General features: G+C 43.2%; 1 protein-coding gene across 4 annotated transcripts in view; it reads right to left on the reverse strand.

The window, feature by feature from the left end:
- Window positions 1-603: 603 nt before the first annotated feature.
- The window catches only part of ESYT2 (extended synaptotagmin 2), an 81,345-nt gene continuing 57,971 nt past the window's right edge, over window positions 604-23,977 (reverse strand). For 3 of the 4 annotated variants that reach the window (XM_047096990.1, XM_047096989.1, XM_047096987.1), the window contains 11 exons: window positions 23,604-23,699; window positions 17,883-17,945; window positions 14,593-14,667; window positions 13,602-13,688; window positions 11,400-11,549; window positions 9,284-9,669; window positions 8,034-8,132; window positions 6,092-6,223; window positions 4,332-4,437; window positions 3,477-3,526; window positions 604-3,380 (listed from right to left, as the gene is read on the reverse strand). In XM_047096990.1, the coding sequence (XP_046952946.1) occupies window positions 3,335-3,380; window positions 3,477-3,526; window positions 4,332-4,437; window positions 6,092-6,223; window positions 8,034-8,132; window positions 9,284-9,669; window positions 11,400-11,549; window positions 13,602-13,688; window positions 14,593-14,667; window positions 17,883-17,945; window positions 23,604-23,699 (1,290 nt within the window). In that variant the 3' untranslated portion in view covers window positions 604-3,334. The remainder of the gene's footprint in view (window positions 3,381-3,476; window positions 3,527-4,331; window positions 4,438-6,091; window positions 6,224-8,033; window positions 8,133-9,283; window positions 9,670-11,399; window positions 11,550-13,601; window positions 13,689-14,592; window positions 14,668-17,882; window positions 17,946-23,603; window positions 23,700-23,977) is intronic. The other variant, XM_047096988.1, reaches the window with a different exon arrangement.

A 23,977-nucleotide genomic window follows, 5' to 3' on the forward strand; every position in this document is an offset into this window, starting at 1 on the left:
CAAGCTCCCGGACAGACGCCGGCAGCCGGACAGAAACACCGCGGGCCCCTCAGTGCAGAGGGCTAACAAGGAGGCGCTGTGTTAGCGGGTGTTGAGCCCAGCAGCAGAGTCTGCGTTGCAGACATCAACGTGGACACCAAGGTGTCAAGGGCTGTCAAGCAGAATGCGGAGTAAACATTAAAAGAGGGACTGGGACTAGAACTTGCGTCCGTCCGCATTTACGGTCTGGCTGGAGAACCGGAGGGCCAGGCGTGTGGCCGCGGGCACCCCGTGGCAGGGGGGGCTCCTCCGGGGCTCCCCCTCCTGCCTCAGCCAGCCTCTCGTCCGCTCTTCTCAGGACTCCGCTTACAAAGCACACAAAAGAGACCGTCGTTTTCTACTCGCGATGGCCTTTCAGATGAGTGTTTTCAAGACTCCGAGTCCAAGGCGGGCAGAGAAGAGCCAAGATGGGAACAAGAGATGAGTATCAACGACCTGATGTTCCTTTGAAAATGAAAGAACTCACAGATAGCATGTATAAAGAATCTACTTACTACTTTTCAAGTTATTTGACCACACGTTAAAAATTTCATTTCAAAAGACAAAGGAAAAACAAATCACAAGTGAGCTAACGTAAGAGTTTATTGAATAAATACATGCACTGTCATGTAAAATTAGTTGATCAAAAAGGACATTCTCTAATAACAATTAAAAAAAGCCCTCTGCTGTTTTCCATCTGCAGTGGCGGACAGCCCGAGTATAAACGCGCATATACGCTGCTCTCCACTGAGCTTCGGTTCCTGAAGAAAAAGGGCTGACCTCCTGACGAACACTATCTCGTAGCACAGAACAGAGTTGCCGTGAGTACAGCAACGATCTGGAACTTGGAAACACCGGCATCACACTTCCATACGCTAAGGCACAGGAGAAGCAACCCACATGGACAAACAGAACTCAAATCTGTGTAAGTTAATTTTCCTCCCGTTGATTCGGCTCAATACAGAGAAGTTAACGTTCCCTTTTCCTAGACGAATCGGTCATTAAGGAGCAGGGATGCCGATCTGGGGACCCTGGAGTGCGGAGTCCGGCCGTGAGCGGAATTCTTAGTCCTTCCCACGGAATACCAGAGCTTCCCACTGACCGCTCATTTGGCCATGAAGGACAGAATCACACCTGGAAAGGTTTTTTTGTTTTACGTCCTCAGAATCATCCCTTTCCTTCTAAAGAGAAGGAAGCCCGCTGCCAAGGTCCATCTCCAGGCTCCTCCGTCCCTGCGGCACAAGGCGGGTGTCATGCTGCCACTGGCTTTATACTCTTCCTTGTACTTATTTTGCCTAATTGCTTAGAGCGCTGCATAAGGTGAATACATACCTCAAGGTGAGCACAAGGCAAAACCCAGATGTTCAGGATGTTGGTAAAAATTACTGGTATTGTAAATTCCAGTGAGCGGTCGTTCACTTTTTATAGATTATGCCCGAGGCCCTTCAACAGACTCAACTGAAAAAAAATCTTCAATAAATCTAATACCATGGACCGACGACTAGGTTTATTAAGTAATTACCTGCCTTTATCACGCTGCTAAAACACCACCGCAGTTAAATGTTTTGTGGGCACCAATATATTCATCCACTTCCTCCTGTACATTAACATGGGAAATGGTTTATAATGAGGCTTTATAGTGAAGTTCCATCAAGTAGGAAGCAGGGAGATTACACTGGTCTTTATGATTACATGAACTGTGTTGTGAGGCTATAGGCTCCATTATATATAAACCTCCGGTTTAAAGTGTGAACTAAGAGAAGGGTAAGATCTGTTGGCAGGCAGAAGTACGCAAGGTAACAACCAGCATCCACCACAGGCACTTTGGTGTGTTTGGTCACACGGGCCGCCCACGAGTCCGTGGAGTGATTCATGGTAAGATCCCCAGTTTCAACCACAAAGCTCGATTTCCCCAATGTCCTCACACATGATTTCAGAATGTTCTGATAGCTAGGGACTCATTTGCACCATACAGCTTAACATACTGAAAACTCTTTCTGAGTCCGTGCGTGTTTCTCACAGGCGTGCACGGCTTAGACACTGCCATGGAGCCTCAACCCCCAAGAGGTCTGGGACTCGAGGATGTAAAACATGCTTTTAGTAATCTAAACAGAAAAACATATTCCAAAACAAAAACTGTATAACAATATCCCAATACTGAGGTCAGTCACGGCATAAAGTGAGGAAACCCCAGAAACGGTTAATTACAATCACCAGCTGCCGTGCTGGAACCCTGTGGCCCCAACAGTGGCCTCTGTGTTGGGCAAAAGGAAGCCAACGCCACCTCAGGGGTTCTGTCAACGTATGATGTCACACTGACGGGTGAATGAATGAGCTGTTAGTTTTTAAAACAATTTCCTCCTTACCCAGATCCACCCCACAAACTTTATGGTGACCACGTGAGCCTGTCTCTGTCTTCACAGGCTGGGAAAACACTGAAAACTAACAAACCTTATGACCGACTATTTCACAATAGCCTAACTGCTAACACTGAAAATTTGGGTTGTATTTTAGGAAGTATAACTGTGTATCTGCGTACTATTTCATGAATACATTCTATCAAGCAATTAAGACATTTCATGTAAGAAACTTCAAGTTAGTGCACCATGATGACATGACATCCTCTTAGTATTATGTCTTACTCAGTTACACATTTTTCCTTAGAAGCACTTCATCTGACTTCTCAAAAATACATATTTATATTTATAAAAGTGGTAATATTTTGAATATTTTCTTCATTCGTGATGGGCAGAACTATACTTATTTAATATTTAGTCTTTCAGCTTTTCTTTTTAAAAAGAAAATACCACAAAATTGGTCACTGAGAACTTTTCCTGCAAAGACAAAATGATTATGTGTCATAAGAATTTAATAAGTCTTAGAAAAAAAATATATTTCCTTAATCCATTTTCTTCAGAGTTCAAACCAGCAGGTAGAGATTATAAAAAATAGTCTATTTACATGGCAGAGTGTACCTCAGCGATGTACAAAACAAGGCAACAGTAAAGCATATACATAGATCTGCTTCCTCATCGATACAACAGACATACAGCCTTACGCGACACGGTAACTAACTACTACCCTATTATACGCTAGAATAACCGGCAAATACTACAGGAAATTAAACATATAAAATTTAATGATAATATTGGCCAAATATGCCTAAAACGTCAACATGTTTTATAAAACTATTAAGATATGTATAACTAAATACATTGAAATTATAAAAACAATATTGGTACGTCTGTGGGAGGGTGCGCTGCGAGTGCACGAAGGTGGTTGGCACGCCGGGGGGGCTCCTCGTGCCCGGCAGGGACTACGTCACCACGTGTGGTCTCGTGCCATCTTCTGTGAGGTCGTACCTAGGGGTGCATGGGGACATGACAAGAGACATGTGGTCAACCGGGGAAAGTGTTGTGGAATAGACACACGGGGCTCGTCCGTGCTGGGACACTCACCACTGGGTCCAGCCCTTGGCCAGTTCTTCGGACGCCAGACCGACCAACACCTGTGGGTTAAACGACACCTGTAACAGCGGGTGGAGCCCCGATCTCTCTGACCTCCTGCTGCCTCAGTATGGAACCCACTGTGTTATTCTGAGTCTCTCCCTGTCAATGTTTTTGACCCTGATGACCCCCCATGAATGATATGGCGGATCACATCCAAGAGCTCTGCCCTGTATCCAGGTCTCTCAAAGTTCAGTTATGAAGAAGGATCAGTGCTGATAATTTACAGGGATATCGGCTCACACTCCATTAGTGCCAGCACAGTGGATCCGGATTACCTGTAAGCGGTACATAATTCAAAACTCCTCTTCCCTAACTCAGCCTCTGTGTACATTTAACGTTAAAGAATATATAATCTTATGCAAGAGTTACATGTGGATTCTGACAAAGACCAGAATAAATTCAGAGAAATAAAGGCACTAATTTGTTATAAAAAGAAGAGTTGGTTAGTGGAGGAGGCAGAACTGCAAGAGAGTATTTTCCTTCATGTTTTCTTTCAATGTGACTCAACATTTCTTTAATTAAAAAATTAATCTTTTCTTCAACTATATGTTCACAGCATTTGTGTGAGTAACATGCCAATAATATGATTATGTAAAAACAATGAAAATAAAGTAATTTTCAAAATGTACTCATATTTTAGATGACATGGCTTTTCATGGTCCACTATTTTATAAATAAGCATTAATCAGAGAGGAAGTCCCCCCCTTTCCATTGATTTAAGTATGGTCTAAAACAATGCCCTTTGGGTAAGTGCTTAATGTTTATAAGATACAGGAACCGATCACGGTTATTTTTTAAACTTACTTTGCCAAGAAGCCCTTTGTCTTTGGACAGGAAGCCACCACTGTTCTTTACTGCTACATCCAGTGTCCTCCTCTGTACTTCTGGTAATGAAACGCTGAAATCAAAGCTGACACGGGAAAAAGAGGACCTCCCTTAAATTTCTCCATAATGTTGTTGTATTCTCATTATAACCAAAAAACAACCTTTCTGCTTACGAGACAGTTCTAAATGTTATGTTGTTTTTTATTATAAAATTGAGTTCTGTTCAATGTTTGGATCTGGCATTTCATGAAGACTCAAAAACAATTTTTGTTTCCCTTATTTTGCAAACATAACCGAAGACTCTGGCCTCCTAAGTATGTGAAAGGCCGTATGTAAGTGATAAATTACCGAATTCTACCCCTGAAACCAACACTGCATTAATATTACTAATTACTAACATTTAGTAACATGTCAACTAAAATTTAACTAAAAATTTAAAAAAAAATCAAATAAAACAACACTAAGTATGCAAAAGACCCTACTGCCTGTGGCTCCCTCATGTATAGGGACGGGTGTTCTTTGAATGTCTGCCCTGACTCTTCCTACAATGGGGGACTGTGGATGTAGGTAGGACCCACTGGTTTTCTCATCCAGGCCAAAAGACTAAAGAGCAGTGATTACAAAGCCGGGGTGAGTGAAATAAAGAAAAGTAGTATGTGATACAGCTTCATGGAAGGGAAAAGATCCGCAGTGCACTTTTTAATGGCCGAAGTCAGATGCTACAAACAAAAATGCCTCCAGGGAACCAAGTCCTCAACGCTGGCTGGAGTTCAGCCACTGTGAGTCAGGGTCTCTGGCAAACCAGAGGGCAGAGGGCCTAAGGCCTGGGAGGGATGTGGCTGGAATGTGACCAGCCTTCAGGGAGCTTCAGCAGCTAGAATCCCAGACTTGCAGGGGGCACGGGGGGGCGTTTCCGAATCCCTAACTTTGGCTGCAACTAAGTGAGAACACTGTCAAAATGTGCTCACACCAGGGACTGGTGCACACCTCCTGTCAGTTTCTGTGATTTAAAAAGAGTTGCTGGCGTGAACATATGAGAAACAACCAGTCCATTTAAAGATAAATGTAAACAAAAGTGACAGATATTCTGACACCCTTTGACTTTATGATTTCCCAAAATGCTGTTGGTTTTTTTTTAGCTGTAGACACTGTAACGTAAGGTAACGAGTTTGCAGACTGAAGCTCTTAAGGGTAGCACAAGGCCCCCGGAGGTCCTCGAGGTGCTCTCTGGAGATCAGCACCGATGGCAGAAGCAGATATGACCTCTACTAAGACAGACCATTAAAGGGATCTCTGAAAATGTTAGACAATAATGCCATTCTTTTCACTTTTTCATTGTTTTGGAAACTAGTTGTTTTTCAGAAGGATGTTGTATTTTAAGATGTCATAGACTTATTTAAAATAAACTTAAAATATACTTATTGTTGAATTCTTAGTTTTTAAGTCAGAAAAATCAATAGATACAACCGCCCAGAATGGAAGTTCCGCGAGGTCCACAATCACTAGTTTCCCTTCCACAGTGTGTACAGCCTGAACTTACTATGTTTAGCCACTTCTAGACCAAGTTCAAAATGTTCATTTATTTATGTTAACAAGTCCGTGTGTGCTAATCTGGAGTTTTTTCACTGATACTTCCCAACAGTGTGTTGGCTTAAATGCATTAGTCATTCAAAGGTATTGATCAAGCCTTTTTTAATTTCTGAATTCGACAGCCTACCCATCTTGAGTGAGCACCATACCTCTGGTCAAACACGGGGTTCAGTGTTTTCTTTGACACGTGTGTTTTTCTCCTTCCTGACCTCCTCTTGTCTGGTAACAAATACATGCGGACATAGGGGTCAGAGCCATCTTCAGAGAAGGCAATGAGATTTCTTACGACACAAACCAGAGAACACTCGATATTAGAATCTAGGAAAACGATCGTTAGCATCACGTTCAAACTTCCTACTTTGATTTATATTTACTTACACCACTGAGAAGCAGAAAGGAGCAAAGTGAGTTTCTGTCCTCACCCTGTGCTAGCCTGTTGGCGAACGCAACTTTCACCTCCGTTTCTTGAGCCCAGAGTTTGGGGGACATCCTGATACTTGCTCTGCTTTGAAAATGGAAGCTGTTGTTTCTCATGTCCAGCTTCTCCCAGTGGGAGGGGATGTGGTTGGCCTCACACCAAGGGAAACCCCGTCCTCAGTGCTGCCAGGCTGCTCCCCCAACTCTCTACCCTTTGTTCACCTAAACCTTTCACCTCCTTTGTGCAACCCACGCTGCTCTTCTCCTCGGACACCTGGTCTGAGCCAAACAGAGTCTAGGAGTTAATTATATGCAACCACTTCAAATTATTCACTTACCGATCAACCTGAAAATCTAGTTAGGGGACTATTTGCTGAGAGTCCTCTACAACAGTAATTATCTCACAGCAAGAATGTATAAGGTGCTCAATAAATAGGTTCAGAACTGAAGTCTACATTTATATAATTTCCTATGTTTCTAACAGCCTTTTATTATTTTTTTTTAAGTTTATTTATTTACTTTGGGAGACAGAGAGAGAGAGAGAGAGAGAAAGAGAGTGAGAGAGAGAGAACCCACATTTTTGAGAGACAGAGCATGAGCAGGGGAGGGGCAGAGAGAGAGGGAGACACAGAATCCAAAGCAGGCTCCAGGCTTTGAGCTGTCAGCACAGAGCCCAACATGAGGCTTGAACTCACAAACTGTGAGATCATGACCTGAGCCGAAATCAAGAGTCAAACGCTCAACCCAAGAGTCAAATGCTGAGCACCCCAGGCGCCCCTCTAACAGCCTTCAATAAGATCCAAATACTTATGCCGTACATTTATATCCTAACTACTACTGAGAGAAGTCACACAGAAGGGAAATAATTAGTTGGCTCCATAGCATCATCACTAATCAAAGACAAATTAAAGCAACGCTGCCAGCTCATGTTACACTTACTAAATCAGTACGCTGCACAATAAACTTCCTGATGGGGGCAGGAGAAGATACACCTGTACCCTGGGTACCAATGCCAGCTGGCATGTTCCAGAAATAGTTTTGAAAGACTACTGGCGATACCTGTCATGATCCCATCAACCTTTTGAGATCCTCCGAATTACTGACATAAACTTACTCCTGGAAATTTAATCTCAAAGAGACACTTCAAGAAAAATATGTTCATTACCATGTTACATGTAACTTGGACCATCTAAACATCCAGCAATATGGAATGTTGTATAAACTGCAGTAGAGCAGTTCAAGATGTAGTACAGGGGCACCGGGTGGCTGAGTGGGCTAAGCATCCGACTCTTGATTTCGGCTCGGGTCATGATCTCACGGTTCGTGGGTTCCAGGCCCACCTCAGGCTCTGTGCCGACAGCGTGAAGCCTGCTTGGGACTCCGTCTCCCTCTCTCTCTGTCCTTCCCCTGCTCTCCCTCTCTCTCTCTCTCTCTCTCTCAAAACAAAGAAAAATAAACTTAAAAAAAGGAGTGGATTACAAAGCAACCAAAATGTTTATGAACAGAAACAATGTCAAGAACAAAAAAAGAATGCAGCACTGAATACTAAGTCTGTAGTATAACATCATTACTTTGTCCTTCAAAAATGAAATGGGTTCATCTGTTTAGTGATGTCAGAGCTAACATTCGCCTCTCAGCTAAAGCCCACCTGGGGGTTCCGGGGGCCCAGCTCACCTGCAGGAGTGCACGACCACCACAAGCTTGTTTCTCTGCGAGCTGTGTCGGATGGTCAGCTGGATCTGCCCCAGGGGCGACTGCCCCAGTGTCGTCCCACTGGGGAAACAAAGCAAGAGGTTATAGCTCTCCTCAGAACTGAACGGGAGTGAGTCAACTGGCACAAAAACAATCAAATTACCCACGGACTTGAGCGTAATCTGGACTTCTATTAATCAACCAGTCAAACTCTTATCTCAAATAAGGTTTCAACATAACTTAATTATCCAGAACTGACAGCTTTCCCAGGGAGGGCCCATGGTAAAAAGGAGACTCAGGAGATGTCCTCATTACAAACATCGATTCTGTGGTCTCTGCAAAGCAACGTCTAGCCTGTAAGGACCCAACTCTACGTGTGCTCCCTCAAAGCCCCACGTGCACTGCTTGCTCTGATTTTCCCGGCAGCCTCTTTCAGGAAGCTTCTCTCTCAGGGTTGAAGCACAGACTCCCAAGCCCGCCAACGGTTGCCCTGGTGCAATGTCCCTCAAGATCATCGCGGCTACTCCCCAAATTTAGCTCCTGAGAGAAGTGCTTTCTTATTTAAAGTTCTATCTCCTCCTAGAGCAAGAGAGGAAGGGACTGATTGCTTTCTTCTGAACGCTGAACCTGAGAAAGTACGAAGGAGAGAGCATGCTGAGTGTGGGTCACATGCGTGTGACTTCCTCAACCCCCAGGAGTGCGTTCCATCTCTGCCTCCGCTTCCTATGCCTCGACACACCTCTCGGAACAACAAACAGCAAGAACAGCTTCAAAGGGCCACTTCGTTCCTTCCACTGACGGGAAGAGGTTAACGTCTGAAGCTTATGATAACTGCAAGCTGTCTTCCTCCTTCTCTGAAGACCCCAGGAGCACAAGTATGAATCCAAAGACTAGACAACACATGACCGGTGGCAGTAAGGGGGTACTGAGCAAACAGGACTTGTTCTTCCAACACAGACACAACCACGGCACGAAGAGCGAGCATCAGCTCTAGGTCCCGCCTCCTGGTCTGAGGACAGGCACACAGGGGCTCAGACCCTCTTCTATTCACCCCGAACCCCACTGCTTTTTGGTCCCTAGTCAGGTCCTAGAAATGGCAGGTTTATTTCAAAAGGCAAACACTCAGTGAGCAAAAGGGCAGGGACACCTCAGGCTCTTTTGGCTAACTCAAGACGACGTTAGCACGAGACGTGTGCTCTGATTGGACAAGGACAAAGGAGGGGTCTGGTTACTTCTCTAGCTGCCGCAGCCTCTGTCGAAGCTCCTGGGTGGCGATGGGCAGGGATATGTCTGAGGCTATGCTTGGAGTGGGCTCCTTAACGGAGATGTGGCTGGGGGAGCAGGTGGCACTGGTCTGGAGGCTGGAGGAGCTCCTGCCCAGGTCGCGTGGGCCTTGGGGGCTGGCCTCCACAGGCTGGGCCCCCTCTTCCACGCCAGGCTTATCACTGCCCCCGACGACTGGTGTGCACGGGGCTGTGCTGCCATCACCGGAGCCCGGCGATGCGGACGCGTGAGATCTGACAGATATTTCTCTCCCTTCTTTGGAAACAGAGGGTCGCTTTACTTGAGCTGAGTGTTGGTGGTCTGGGGACCTTTCTGGCTTTTCAAGGTGGAGTATCTGCAAGTGGAAATAAACACAAAATTAAAACCAGTGACACTAGAATGGCCTGGTATATGAATGGCTTTAGATATATTCACTTGCCAATGTCTATTTAAAACTTGGCAAAAACATTATAAACAGTCTAGTCTATATGTCCAGCTACTCTGTTATTGGAGTGATGCCACATCATAGTAAGTAGAAAAAGGAGGGGCACCTGGGTGGCTCAGTAGGTCGAGCACCCAACTTCAGCTCAGGTCTTGACCTCACAGTTCATGAGTTCGAGCCCCGCATCTGGCTCTGTGCTGAGAGCTCGGACCCTGGAGCCTGCTTCAGATTCTGTGTCTCCCTCTCTCTCTCTGCCCCTCCCTACTTGTGTTCTTTCTCGCTCTCAAAAACAAATAAAAACTTAAAAAATAAAAAAAAATGACTTAGTTCTCATTTTAAAAAAAAAAAGAAGAGAAAGGAAAGTTTAAGTAATCAAAATTATCGCTTCCATGATGTAAACATAATTTCTCTTCAGCCTCTTCCGTTTGCGTGCATGCTTGCACAGCTGTGGGGGTGATGTCATTGTTGGGCGAGCCTGAGCCGTGCGCCCCCAAGAAAGGATGAGAGGTGAGGGCCCCCTCCCCAGTGGGCTACTGCACACACCCAGCATGAATGCCGGAACGGCCTTCATGTCCTTCGGCTTGTGTGAGCACGTGAGCCCTTCACTTCGCTGGCTTTTCACAGCCAGTGGTAAGGTGTGCAACATTCCACTGAACAAGAGCCCACACCCCAAAACCCTGCACTCCAGGGTTGCTGCAACAGTGTCAAGTTTCCCTCCTTGTAAAAAATAAAGCTGCAGCAAACATCTTTATGTTCATGGCCTCTTTGCATTCTTCTTACTGAAGGTCAGATCTCCAGAGAACGGGTTCCTGGCCCAAGGGGCTCTATGACCCCATGGTCTGCAGACACTGCAGTCCTTTCTGCAGAAACTGCCTATCTCCAGAGTTGGAACCAAGTGCAAAGAGATCGTGAACACTGAACCCTCCACAGACCGAGGTTGCTTGGATTTTTTAAAAAGTGGGTTCTTCATTTTAATTTGCATTTTATTTTAAAACAATGTTTATTTATTGAGAGAGCATGCGTGCACATGAGTGCGGGAGAGGCAGAGAGAGATGGAGAGAGAGGGTCCAGAGAAGGCTCCGTGCTGACAGCAGCGAGCCCGGCGTGGGGCTAGAACCCACGAACCGTGAGGTCATGACCTGAGCTGAAACCAAGAGTCGACTGAGCCACCCAGGCGCCCCTTAATTTGCATTTTAAAAATTAGTGAGTTTTAGCATTTTCCAATCCATTTGCCAGTTTTATTTTGAACATTTCCTTAGGCACTCACAAGAGTCATTGTCTATTTTGTACAAAAAGTCTGTTTGTAATTTCTACCATCTTGAAGAACTGTATTAAATTTTCTGTCCTGAATGACCTTTGAGAATTTAGCCTGGCCTGCTCAAGCAATCTGGAAATACCAGCTGGGGCAGATGTCTAAGTCCAAGCCTCAATTCTCTCTCCCCTGAGCGCCTATAGTTGTCAGCAGTGGTTTCCTCGATCCCAGACAAGTGCCTTCCTGGCCCCAGGCTCGCAGCTATACCGCGGTCATCCTCCACGAGGGCCCATGCCCTTCACTACACTCTGGAGCAGCACCCAGGAGTCAGCCAGTCCCCCCCCCCCCCACCCCTGTCCACTCCTGTAATCGCTGCACGAGACTCCAGTACCCTGAGGGCGATCTTCATCTTCAGAGTGCTGTTTGGACCTGAATTACTGAGTTGAAATCGCTGGTTCATGGTCATGTCATTGCTGGTAAGCAGCTGACTGAGAGGGATCTTCAGATGCCCCAGAGAACACTGATGCTGTTCATCTTTGACCTGCGGAACACACAGAACACATTTAGCTCTGAAGGGTCAAGACAGAAAATGTAGAGGGGCGCCTGGGGGGCTCAGTCGGTTGTGCGCCGACTTGGGCTCAGGTCATGATCTCCCGGTCTGTGGGTTCGAGTCCCATGTCGGGCTCTGTGCTGACAGCACAGAGCCTGGAGCCTGCTTCCAATTCTGTGTCTCCCTCCCTCCCTCTCTCGCTCTCTCTCTGCCCCTCCCCACCAGGCTTCCATCTCTACCTCAAAAATAAACATTAAAAGAAAAAAAATACAAAAAAATGGAGAAATGTCCAAAATCAAGTCTTTTTTTTTTTTTAAACTAGGCTCCATGCCCAGAGCGGAGCCTAACATGGGGCTTGAACTCAACCCTGAGATCAAGACCTGAACTGAGATCAAGAGTTGGTTGTTTAACTGAGTGAGCCACCCAGGCTCCTCCAAAACCCAGTCTTTAAAAAACATCTCAGCCATCTCTTTCTAAGTAGTGTTCTCATAAATGACAGACACAGTAGAAAACCTCTTAGAGACACAGAATGCTACAGTAAGTGAGGTTCCAATGAATCTCTCATTTCCTCATTGCACAGCTACAATGAGCACAAAAAAAGCACTGTGGGGTCACTTGGGGGGCCCAGCCAGTTAAGCATCTGACTTCTTTTAAAAATTTTTTTAATGTTTATTAATGTTTATTATAGGACATTAAAAAGACATTAAAGGGATATTCTAAATAATGTTGTGCCAAGGAACTCAACAATTTAGATGAAATAGATGAATTTCTTAAAAAACATAAACATCAGGGGTGCCTGGGGGCCTCAATCGGTTAAGCGTCTGACTTCAGCTCAGGTCATATCATCACAGTTCATGGGTTCAAGCCCCACGTCGGGCTCTGCTGACAGTTCAGAGCCTGGAGCCTGCTTCAGATTCTGTGTCTCCCTCTCTCTCTGCTCCTCCCCTGCTCTCACGCTGTCTCTCTCTCAAAAAAATTAACATAATTTTTTTAAAAGCATAAACATCAAAAATCATGAAGAAAAAAAGAGATACCCTAGATAAATCCGTATCTACGAATGGAATATAATTTGTATTTAAATGCCTTCTCATGAAGAAAAGTACAGGCCTAGATGGCTTCACTGGTGAATTCTTGAAGCACGTGAGGAGAAAGCCCAATTCTACACAAACTCTTCTAGAAAAATGCAAAGAAGGGAACATTCCCCAACTCATTCTAGGAGGACAGCATTACCCTGAGAAAAAAAACAAACTTACAGATTAGGATCCTTCATGACTAAGATACAAAAACTCAACAAAACGTTAGCAAGTTACATTGAATACATAAAAAGGATACTACATCACGACCAAGTGGAACTTATCCCCAAACAAAGGTCTGTAAGGTTTAACATTCGACAATCAACAATATAGTCCACCATGTTTACAAACATGAACATCATCTCAATAGTTATAGAAATAGTTATTGAAAATAGTTATAGAAATAGTTAAAGAAAAGCCTTTGAGAAAATTCAACATCCATTCATGACAAAAACACGCAGCAAACTAGCAGTTGGAGTAGAAGGAAGCTTCCTAGACAACAGACCTAATGGTGAAACCTCAAGGCTTTCCCCTTGAGGTCGGAAGGCAGGGGAAGAGGTGTACTCGCTCCAGAGGCCGGAGGGCCCAGCAGGGCAGGAGGAGGCAGGAAAAGGAAGTGAAAGGCACCCAGATCGGACACACAGAAGTAGAAGTGACATAATTAGCAGACAACATGACTACCAGGTAGAAGCCAATCCTAAAGTATTCACAAAAAGCTATGAGAATAATCAAATACAATAATATAATATCCACATACAAAAATCATTTGCATTTCTAGATACTAGTAATCAAAAGTTGAAAACTGAAAAAAAATTATGTTATCAAAAAGTATGAAATACTTAGGGATAAATCTGACAAAGATGTATCAATTACGGTGATGAGTCCATAAACTGTACTCTTTAAATCTGGGCACCTCTTTGTACGTTGGTTATATTTCAACAAATCTATTAAAACAATGCAAATAAAATACCTCGACTTCAAGGTCCTGGCGCTTGGGATTGTGAATGAAGAAGGTGAAGTTTTCTTCCCATACAGGTTCATTGGTTTTGTACCGAATCTGAAAGAAATAACCAAGTATCAGCTCTGTGGTATTTTCTGTGGAAAAGGGCTACCAAGACTGTGGTTATTCATTTATTGTGTTTGGAAGCTTAGGACTTTAATTAAATTCCAAGACACTTATTTGCTGAGCATGTGCTGTGTGTTAATTGTGAAAAGTGTTCAAAGATGGAGACAGTCCAAAGCTTTTAGAGTGTGTCAGGGAAATTGACAGTTATGAAATCCCAACCTCTGAGCCCATCCCAATGACAAGAGTTTATCTGCTTGGTTTGGCCTTTGTTCTACTATTTTCCCAGGGACCACATAATGCTAGAAGTCAGGAAGCTTCCTAAATTGTGAACATTTTAAAGCGAACAATGGCCTGTAACTGTAAATAATCCCTGAAATATTTTCTTTTAAATTAGGAAAGTGGAACACATTACAACAACAGCAATGCCCTCTGAATGCCACAGAATGGTGTTTGTTGAATTTTAAGGACTGCTGGTTATCTTTCAAACAAAATATTTATAGAGCATTCAAAGAAAACTTAGAAATTTATACCATGTCATTTATCCATGAAATCAAGCAAAAGCATATTATGTCATTTTTAAAATTTATTTTTTGAGAGGGAGAGAGACAGTGGGGGAGAGGAGTGGGGGGGGAGAAGGGGGAGGGGGAGAGAGAAAGAGAGACAAACTGAGCTACCCAGGCACCCCCCTTTTTTTTGTTGTTGGTATTTTTAAACTGTTTAAACAATACATTCGTTACCCAATAAAGAAGTTCGTTATCTGGGAACTAACTGATTTGAGAAAACGAGAGGAAGATATGGAAATCAATGCCTCACGCCTACACTAGCAGCCCGCTGACAGTCCCCACCTAAGACCAGTAACAGTGACATCATAGGAAACCGGTCAGCACCTCCTCACCTTGCTCTCCTGGGCCTTGTGTCCAACTGACATCTGGACAAGAGGGTTTGGATTGCTGTTTATTTTCTTCCCTGACTATCCAAAAACAAACAAACAAACAAAAAATAAGACAAAATAAGTAAACATACATCTTGAACTGGGGCTTACTAAAAATGAAATTAGTGGCTCATATGAATAGTCCTTTCTAATTAATTCTGACACTTCAGTTACAGGAACTATCTGGGAACAATTTAACTGGAAAATAATTGCTGAGCATATCCAAAGCCATAATTGGGTCTACCATGAAATAAATTAAGAAAATTCCTATTTGCATATGATTTTTAAATGCTAAGGCCTTTTATTTTTAAAGCAAGCTAGTATGGAAAAATGCAAACTTCTAAATATCTTTAATGCTAATTCCAGCTCTCAAAACTCATGTTACTAGGATAAGAAAATGAGTAAGTGCAGCAAATGGAAACAAAAGCATGAGGAAGGACAAACATCTGGAACATACACTTCTGAATAGTCCCCTGGTGGGAATAATAAACACACTACAAAGTATCAGAGACATATCTTCACATTTTTAACTTCGTACCTTCTGTGCAAACATGTAGCTATCAGATATCACTTCTTGCTTACCAGCTCCTAAGTAATTCTGACTGGAAGAATAAACATCAATCTAGAACTGCATTAAATTAAGCAGATACAAATATAATGAAAGAAACTCAGGAATAAGAAAACAAATGGTGAGAAGCATACCTGAGCAGACAGGTGAGAGAACATAGTGGGACACAACATACATGGGACATGAGGTTTATTTCTAACTTAGCCCCACAAGAAGATGCAGTTAAATATGTGTTAGTGGGAATTAATTAGGTCACAAAAATGTTTTGTTGTTGTTGTTGTTAAACAATTTTAGAGTCAATCCTTAACACTACAGCAATGATAGAAATAGGTGTCAAATTCATAGGATTATCGGAATATTATTAGCCCAAACATACGGTGATAATCTATTTTCTGGTTCATCTTTTTGGTGTGAATAAATTCTGCAAAACGAAATAAACACCATTAAAAGAGAAAACATCCAAGGTCATAAACTACCGTGGCAGAGAATACGAACTCTTCGCCTAAATCCTTCCTTTACCACCGGAACCTGGAGTTCTAGGTGGGCACGAGTCCTCTGCACATGAAAATTCTATTTCCCAACTTCCCTTGCAATTGGGTGTGGCCAGGACGGGGGCTGGCCTCCAGTGAGGGTGCCCCCCTTTGTGGAGCCACTTTGGCTGGAGGTGCTGAGCCGCGGGGCCAAGGCCAGGGTTCTGCTACGCTGGAGGGAATGAAATCGTCCTCTGATATAGCAGCTGCTTTGATACAGAAATTGCTTCTTAGCTAGGGTAAGTCACTTCATCTCTGAAAAAGCAGCTGTTTCACTCCTAAAGTTACTGTGCCTTATCAATTTTGAGACACAATTTTTCTTTTTTTACCTTTCTAACATCTCTTGAAAAATTTATGGACCTGTTTCAGGGCGGATCCCAATTGGGACACAGTTGTTCTTGCCTTAACCAATTTATTTTGCTTCTATCTTCCTTTTGTTGTGTGCATGACATAATAAAAATCTGTATTTATCCTGAGTCTAACAATTCTTCCAGTAGACACAAACACTATCAAACCTTAATGGAGCTTTTCTTTCTTAGTGGCACCTAAAATAATGGTGTATTTTTAAACGAATGATGTTCCAGATTCTATGAAAGACGTTAAATCGTTAAGTCTTGTACCACAATGCAGTAGTCAAAATGCATCAGCCCCAGTCAGATACACAGGTATAATGAAAGTATGGGTTTTTATTTTATCTTTTAACATTTTACTTTTTAATTTTTTATATGAATTTTAAGTAGGCACCACAACCAACGTGGGGCTTGAACTCACGACCCTGAGATTAAGAGTCGCACGCTCTACTGAGCCAGCCAGGCATCCCGAAAATGTGAGTTTGACTGTCTTGAATTAAGTTTCAGTGGTTTACAACTGATTGTTGAGACCTCCATGTTTCATCTATTTGAACTTTGGTTTTCACGTCTAAATAATGGCCACAATGCCATTTCCAAGGCCTTGCCGTTACACTTAAATGAAACGGTAAAATAACAATTAAAATGTACACATTATGCTAGCTACACTGAGCACTTTTTACACGCGTGATCTTATTTAATTTAGTCGATACTCCTGAAAAGATCCTATCACTTCCAGTCTATAAGTAGCAGAGGACCGGACATCTCACTACAGGTTATACTGAGGAGTTGGGCAAGGCTGCAGTTCAAACCCAAACAGTCTGACTTAGAGCCTTCATTGCAACCATTTCGTCTCGCTGGTCAATGATCCCCAGACATCAAAGAAACGGTGAGGAAAGACTTGATCTAATCCCTTCCAGTGTTACTGGAGCGGTTACTTCAACTACTGTGCTGACCACTACTGCAAAGGAGTAACTCACTGCTGGGTCACACCTCATGGCCTCAGTACAGGTGAGGACTTAATAAATTTACAGCGGAAAGCAGACATTTTGTCAGTCTTCTTCACTCAAAATTTAACTTCTTTTTCTAGATGAAGCTGATTCAAAACCATTCCTTCGGACAGAATTTTCTTGAGACCATTATATTTAAATCCCCCCCCCGCCCCAATATTTGATCCTAAAATGTTCGAAAGAATCAGAAAAAAAATAATAAAACACTGTAAGTCATAGAAAACTTTTAACAATTTGGCCAGAAAATACATGTTCATGTTGTTTTAGGGAGTGGAGCTTAGTTTTCAATATACCTCATTTAATGAAACTTAAAGCTTCTCAAAAGATCTGTCACCCAAACCCAGCAGCACCAAAAGCCATGAGGTCACCGACTCAGACGGCCCTAACTCAGCATATTGGAAGAGGTGATTTCTAAATGGATAGTCACAGTGCACAAGGAATACCTTGAAATCATAATCTAAAGATTGGTTATGTTTTTAAATAGACCTTCTATTTCACCATTTTCACCAATTCAAATCCAATTAAAATGCAGAGGATTTAAAAGTACCTTAGATACTGCTGCCTGAGGCCAACAAAACAGAAGTCTAATTTACCATATTGGTACTTTATAAAATTTATCTTCAAAGCTGACTTAATTTCTTCTAACTACTAATTCTTGGGTAAACAAAAAAGGATCCAACTAGACAATTAATTACTATATTAGTATGGGAGGCAATTTGTCAATAAACCCATGTGAGTTAAAATATCATCTCTTTCAATATGTTTCAATTAAGTTTTCAAAGGGAAACTATTAGTTTACCTTTAAAGCTTTCTGAACTGCAGACTTCTTCAAGACATCAGGGTTAAATTCTAATGGGTTACTCTTTCAAGTCAGAAGAAAATGAATATACCAAGGGTTAATAAAACATGCAATGAGGAGTTTATGTAAGGTTAATAATGACACGAAAATTTATGAGAACAAACAAAAAAATCTTTAAATGAAAACCACCAACAAGAATGACACAGTAAAAATCATTTGTAGCACATACAATTCTTCTTTATGCCCAAGATTTTATCTTAGGATAAACCTTTAATCTATAAATATCAAAATACATTTCCTCTGATTACTGTGATCCTTTACAATTACTGTTCTTTCACTCCCACCCCTCTTGTCTTTGGGATTTGAAAAAATCCAGGAGTGACACTTTAAGAAAGGGTTCTGTTTACTATCCTTAACCTGAATAAACTCATGAGACGTCACCCACGACAACACTAAAGGTTTTATCTGACGTACAAGTGGATGGGCTCAAGATGCCCACGTGGCTCTCAAGCCAAATCACACCCCATACGAGCAGCTGACCCTTCCCCTGCTTCTGAACTTTACCTTCGTGCAAAACCATAGCAGAAGTGGGCCTTTTCCACTTCGCTGCCATTCTCTCCCAAGTATCGAAGGCAGGGGCTGAACACTTTGTTTCAAAAGTGTATCCTGGCTTTAAAGTTCTATTATTACGGGTTTTATGTCCTAGTTTCATTGACTTTTTTTTTTTTTTCCATATCATTACTTTCTTGCCTTCAAGAGGACAAGGCAGAGCTGTCTGTAAGCTCCTTCAAGGACTGACATTTAACATGGAAGATTTTATCATTTCGGTTGTAATTAATTTCAAATGACAAACTGCTTTTTGTTATGTTTTTTATTAAACAGCAGACATCATGGTGAAGAAAGATGGACAGCCAGCTTCCCAGCCTCCGGTGGCCATGGCAGGCTGGGCCAGATGAGAAGACGGAACATCCAGCCAAAAGGAATTCATGTGACATAAAGGCCACACCACTGAGGCGGCCTGTGGAGCTCCAAACACTGGACCCACCAGATGGGCCAGGTGAGGCTGGGAACCACCGCCCTGACATGTGAGGACCGCCAACCCTCAGGTGTCACGGAAACCTCTGCTGAAGCTCACTTCGGGTAGGTGTGATGCACATCTCATTCTAACATGCACAACGAAAGCAAAAGTGAGGAGAGAGGCCGTGGTGTGGGTGGCAGAGCTAAAGAAGCGCTGTGAGATCGTGGGGGGCTGCACAGGCTCGAAAGAGAGACGGGCCAGATCACATGGGGACACTGGGAGGGGGCCAGCGCCGGCCCGGACGTCACGGCACCTTCCAGCCTCGGGCTGCTCCCCACAACTGGAGGCAGTAATAACCTGCAGTGTAGCCGCCCGGACTTTTTAAGATTTGTATTTTTACGTAATCCGACACCCGATGTGTGACTCAAACTCACAACCTTGAGATCAAGACTCACATGCTCCACTGACTGAGCCAGCCAGGTACACCCCCTTTTTGTTTTTAAAGACCTTAAAGTAATGCCACCTGCACTTTTTACAAGTGAAATGGCACCTTGCATCATCACACCCAGTGATCTTGCTACTGTGTACCAAGTATCCAATTTTACGGATACCAAGGAGGCAACAGTGTGAACACTCATCTCAGATAAACCCCATGGACAGCTCTGTGAACTCACAAACCTGAAGTGGTAACAACCTCACTCTACACTAGCATGGGGTAGACAGGAGGGGTCACAAGGCAGAGTTCAAAGCCCAGCTCTGGTACTGACTAGCTGCGATCTTGGGTCTCTAACCTCTGTCCCTCACACTCTCTGTGCTGCCTCAGTTTCCTTATCTGAAAAGTGATGTGATGGGGAGATTAAACAGGGCGGACAGGGAGAGCCCTTGGAAGGTGTTCAGCAAATGCGTGTTACTATGTAAGTCCCAGGTTCCCAGGTTGGAAAGCTGGCCACTGGAAGCCAGAGAACACCCTCGGCGCTCCAGGGTCACATTCAGCTCCAAATCTGATCAAAACAGGAGGGCAAAGTGCCGACAGTCTATATCGTCAAGAGACTGTTTCCACACAGGAGAAAGTCCTGTAGTGCCAAAGGTTCCCAGATGGCGGTAATGCATGCATGGGGCTGCAAATTAAGTATCCTGAGTAGGTAGAAGGTACAAGACCAACGGGGCTGGCCTTTACCAGAAATACCAACAGTCTCAGCCTTTGGGGGAAAATTGAGAAAGCAATGATTTAACCTGATGATGAAATCCAATTTTCTTTAAAAAAGAAAAAAGGCAATCAAATCTGGTCAAATTAATCTCATAAAACACTGTGCTGATGCCTATGACTGAATCACCAAGCAGCACTACTGTATGATTTTGATAATGTGGGAGGGAAGTTGGTTTTGATAAGCTAGCAATGTCTTAGCTCAAGATCATAAAGCAATTAAAAAATCCTGACACAAGGTCAGAAATATTTCCCTTTAAAGAAAGCAATTACAGAATGAGAAAAGGTAACTTAGAAAAACCACTGCAGACTAACAGAGTTTATGCAGGAGGGTCACACTGTTGTCCACAGCAGCTTACAACCGTCACTAAGAAACACCCAAAATATAAAGTCATTTCATAACTCGAGAGTTATAGAGAATGTTTGCCAACACATACCAGTGACCTCATCTTGACTTTGAAAACACCTCAAATAGCAACAAGCAAGGAGAGTGAGGAAGGAGACCATGGTTACCATTTCCTACCCACGTGACTCTCAACAGCTCACCTAACCCATCAGGGTCTCGATGTCCCTCATGGATAAAATGGGGCAAAATACCCATTCTTCAACTTTTGCCCCACCCTTCTTTGATAAGAATACACTGAAAGTGCACGTGGAAACAGAAATGAAATCTCTTCGAGAGCACAAAGCATTTTACTACCACTGTTAGATTCAAGGGCTGAAGAACTTTATGAATCTCACTAAGTTACTGAATTAAATCAGCCTAGAAAGAGTAACTTTCTAGACTAATGACTAAGCCATCGGTGACTTTCTTTGACCCTAAAGCAAGTAAAAACAACTGTCTGCTACAAGCACCAAGAACAGTAGTACCAGGAATCAGGGCCCCAGAGCAAGACCCCAGGAAACAGACGTAAGAAGATCAAAGTCAGCTTCCCAAATAAGTGGGTTAGAAATGCTCAGTTACCCTCTCCTGGATATTCTTTAAGTTCCTTAAAATAAGCTGAATCATAAACTCAATGTATTTTGTTCTCCCTTAGGAGCTCTGGTTAAAAAGAGGAGAAGGCGCGTTTCCAGGGCAACAGGTGGACATCTGTCTTCACTGGCCATCCCCACAGGTACAGCTGGCACTTCAAGGAAGGCCAAGTTCTGACACTTCTGTGTTTCCTCAGGAGGGAAAAGGAGATCTAAGGACGTTTTCTGAAAGCTTGCAAATAAACATTTACATCTCACATTGAGATGAACCCTCAGAAAATCGGCTTTAATTATTATGGTTTCATTTTCCCCTCAGAAGAATTTTTATCTTTATTTTTTTACGGGCCAGTAGCAGCTTAGGAATGTCAGGATGCTTCACAACTCACCAGATTTGTTCATCTCATCATCAGATGTAGTCACCAAAGTTGGTTACAGCGGTGTTACTTTTACAAAACAAGCACAAAAGAAACACACGCACAGTAACTGAAATCATGCAAGAAAATTAAAAAAGCATGCCACATCATTCCACCATTGAATAGATGGCATTAGAAGTTCCAGCCCACATTCTAGCAGTCTCCATTAAAACAAAAGGAAGAAAGAACACTGGAGAACTCACAAATAGTGCTCTATAGACTGAGGTAGTATTTTCACAAAACACTAGTCCCGACGCTCGCCTCTCTTTTAAGTAGCCACACCCAAAGTTTCCCTCGTAGATACTCTTAGGAGAGTGGAAACAGGAGGAGAAAGCAAAGAATGGTGGACCGCGGTCAGTGAACGCACAAGAAGCACTCATAAACAGGATTGCAAAAGGCAGAGTCAAAGCATCCCACAGAAACGCAGGAGAACCGGTGGGCAAACGCTGTCGTTTAACTTAAACACCCGAGAGGGCAGCGGTTTTGCAAAGATCCTTTGCCTCTGACAGACAGAGCATACTTCGTGCACAGAGTGCCATTTTAATAAAAGGTTAATAAATTCATTTTTGCTTTTGTTTTGCTTACGTATTACTCAAATTTCAATTTAATGACAAAATACACACTTCAAAAGAGGCCTAATTCTTTCTTGCCAATTCACTTAATACTATTCTCAGTATCCTAAAATATATAACAAATTCACTTCCATCAGGCATTATAAAAGACTGTAAAACAAACATTACTGTGATTAAAAACCAAAAAGTTCTACTGTATGAGAAATTCTGCAGGAAGGTTAAATAACAACAAAACAACTTTCCCCAAATTGAGATCGTTAACGGAAAAAGTCAGAGTTTGAATTGGAAGACTGGCCAAAAGGTTAAAGTAACATTTTAAGAAAAATTAAGAATTTATGAAGTTAAAATTAGTCAGAAACCTTCACTGAAAGAAAGAGTACAGTTGCATATAATTACACAGTGTTCAACTACATCTTCCCAGTATAAAAACAGATCAATTACATTTTGTCAAAAACCTTAACTAAAACACAGGGATGCACAAAGTACGTTTACTTTGCTTTGAGCTAAGTGCAAGTGAAGTGCAATTTTCAGAGCTTGAAAGGCACTGGAGGAGAAGTGGGGTGTGCACTCCGTGGGCTTCCGCGGGGAGGTGAGACGAGGACAGTCTGACGTGAGACACTTGGATGCAAACTGTGAAGGGCAGTAAACACTCTGCTTTCTCGTCTGTCTCCACCACGTCGATGCCAACAAGGAGAGGACACAGGGAGACTACATGCAAATGCGCCGGGATGGATGAGCACTTACTACAGGCTTAGCAGGGAAACAGCCTGCAAACCTCAACAGAACTGGTCTGGTGTTTAACACAGTGAAAGAAGGCAGGAATGACCATCCGCTGGGTATGGGAACTGGCACTCAAAAAAAGTGATCAAAACAATGCAACGTTTATATAATGATCACATTACCCTAAATAGTGGATTTAAAGTACGGTGGTGGAGGATCCCGTGAGACTTCACACGAACAGAACGGTGGGATTTTTCTTCCCCACAGCTGTGGTCATCACCTATAAAAGCCGCACTTCACAGTGTTTTCTAAGAGCAAACAGTTCTGATGCAAACGAGCAGGGGCTCTCCCTCCGGGCCGTGGGAGCCAAGCGGGACAGGGCACCAGGGGCTCCAGCCAGCGCCTGTCCTGCCAGGCTGCCCACCGGCCGTCCTGCCACGCCACAGCCAGAGTGGACTCTGGGGCCGTGGACAGAGCTGCTTTGTTTTATTCCCATGCCAGAGAAGACAATGTCCATCCCTAGGGAACTCCCTTTTAATAATTAGTGATTTTCTACAGAGTATCTTCTTCCCTAACTACCAGGCACATCCTTTTCTTACGTAATGGAGATTTCTTCATAAAGCATGTCAGAGTAAAGATAACTCTGAACATTCTGGACAATCAGTAAGATGCAGAAACATAAATTACACTCATGAAGCAAATACACACTGACCCTCCCCTTTGCTGTTCTCCTGGGAGCAATACCGGTGACACGGTGTGGCTCAACACAAGACCTACTGCCGGAAAACGGGCACCCAAGGGAGCTCCCATGGCATTACCTACCGGAAGGTTCCTTGCTGAATCCAAATACAAGATCAGCAACGAAGAGGAAAGACCATCATTGGCTTGGTCTTTGTCAGCCCTGATGTCTGTCAGCACCTACGAGGAAAGGACAAAAAGCCTCAGCAGGTGTGTTTCCAGAAGATTTTAGAGTACTTCTACCTGATTATGTCTGTAATGCTCAAGAAAATAAGAAAGGTGGTGAAATAAACCATCCGATATATGCAACACAGAGAGAATGAAAACACTAAATATATTTTAATGGCAATCTACACAAATCAGGGGCGACTGGGTGAGCAGTCGGTTGAGTCTCTGACTTTGGCTCAGGTCATGATCTCACGGCTTGTGAGTTCGAGCCCCGCGTCAGGCTCTGTGCC

The sequence above is a fragment of the Lynx rufus genome, unplaced genomic scaffold (genome assembly GCF_022079265.1).
Source record: "Lynx rufus isolate CCGP_SWC_20201006 ecotype Redwood Valley unplaced genomic scaffold, mLynRuf1.p SCAF_4, whole genome shotgun sequence".
NCBI lineage: Eukaryota > Metazoa > Chordata > Mammalia > Carnivora > Felidae > Lynx > Lynx rufus.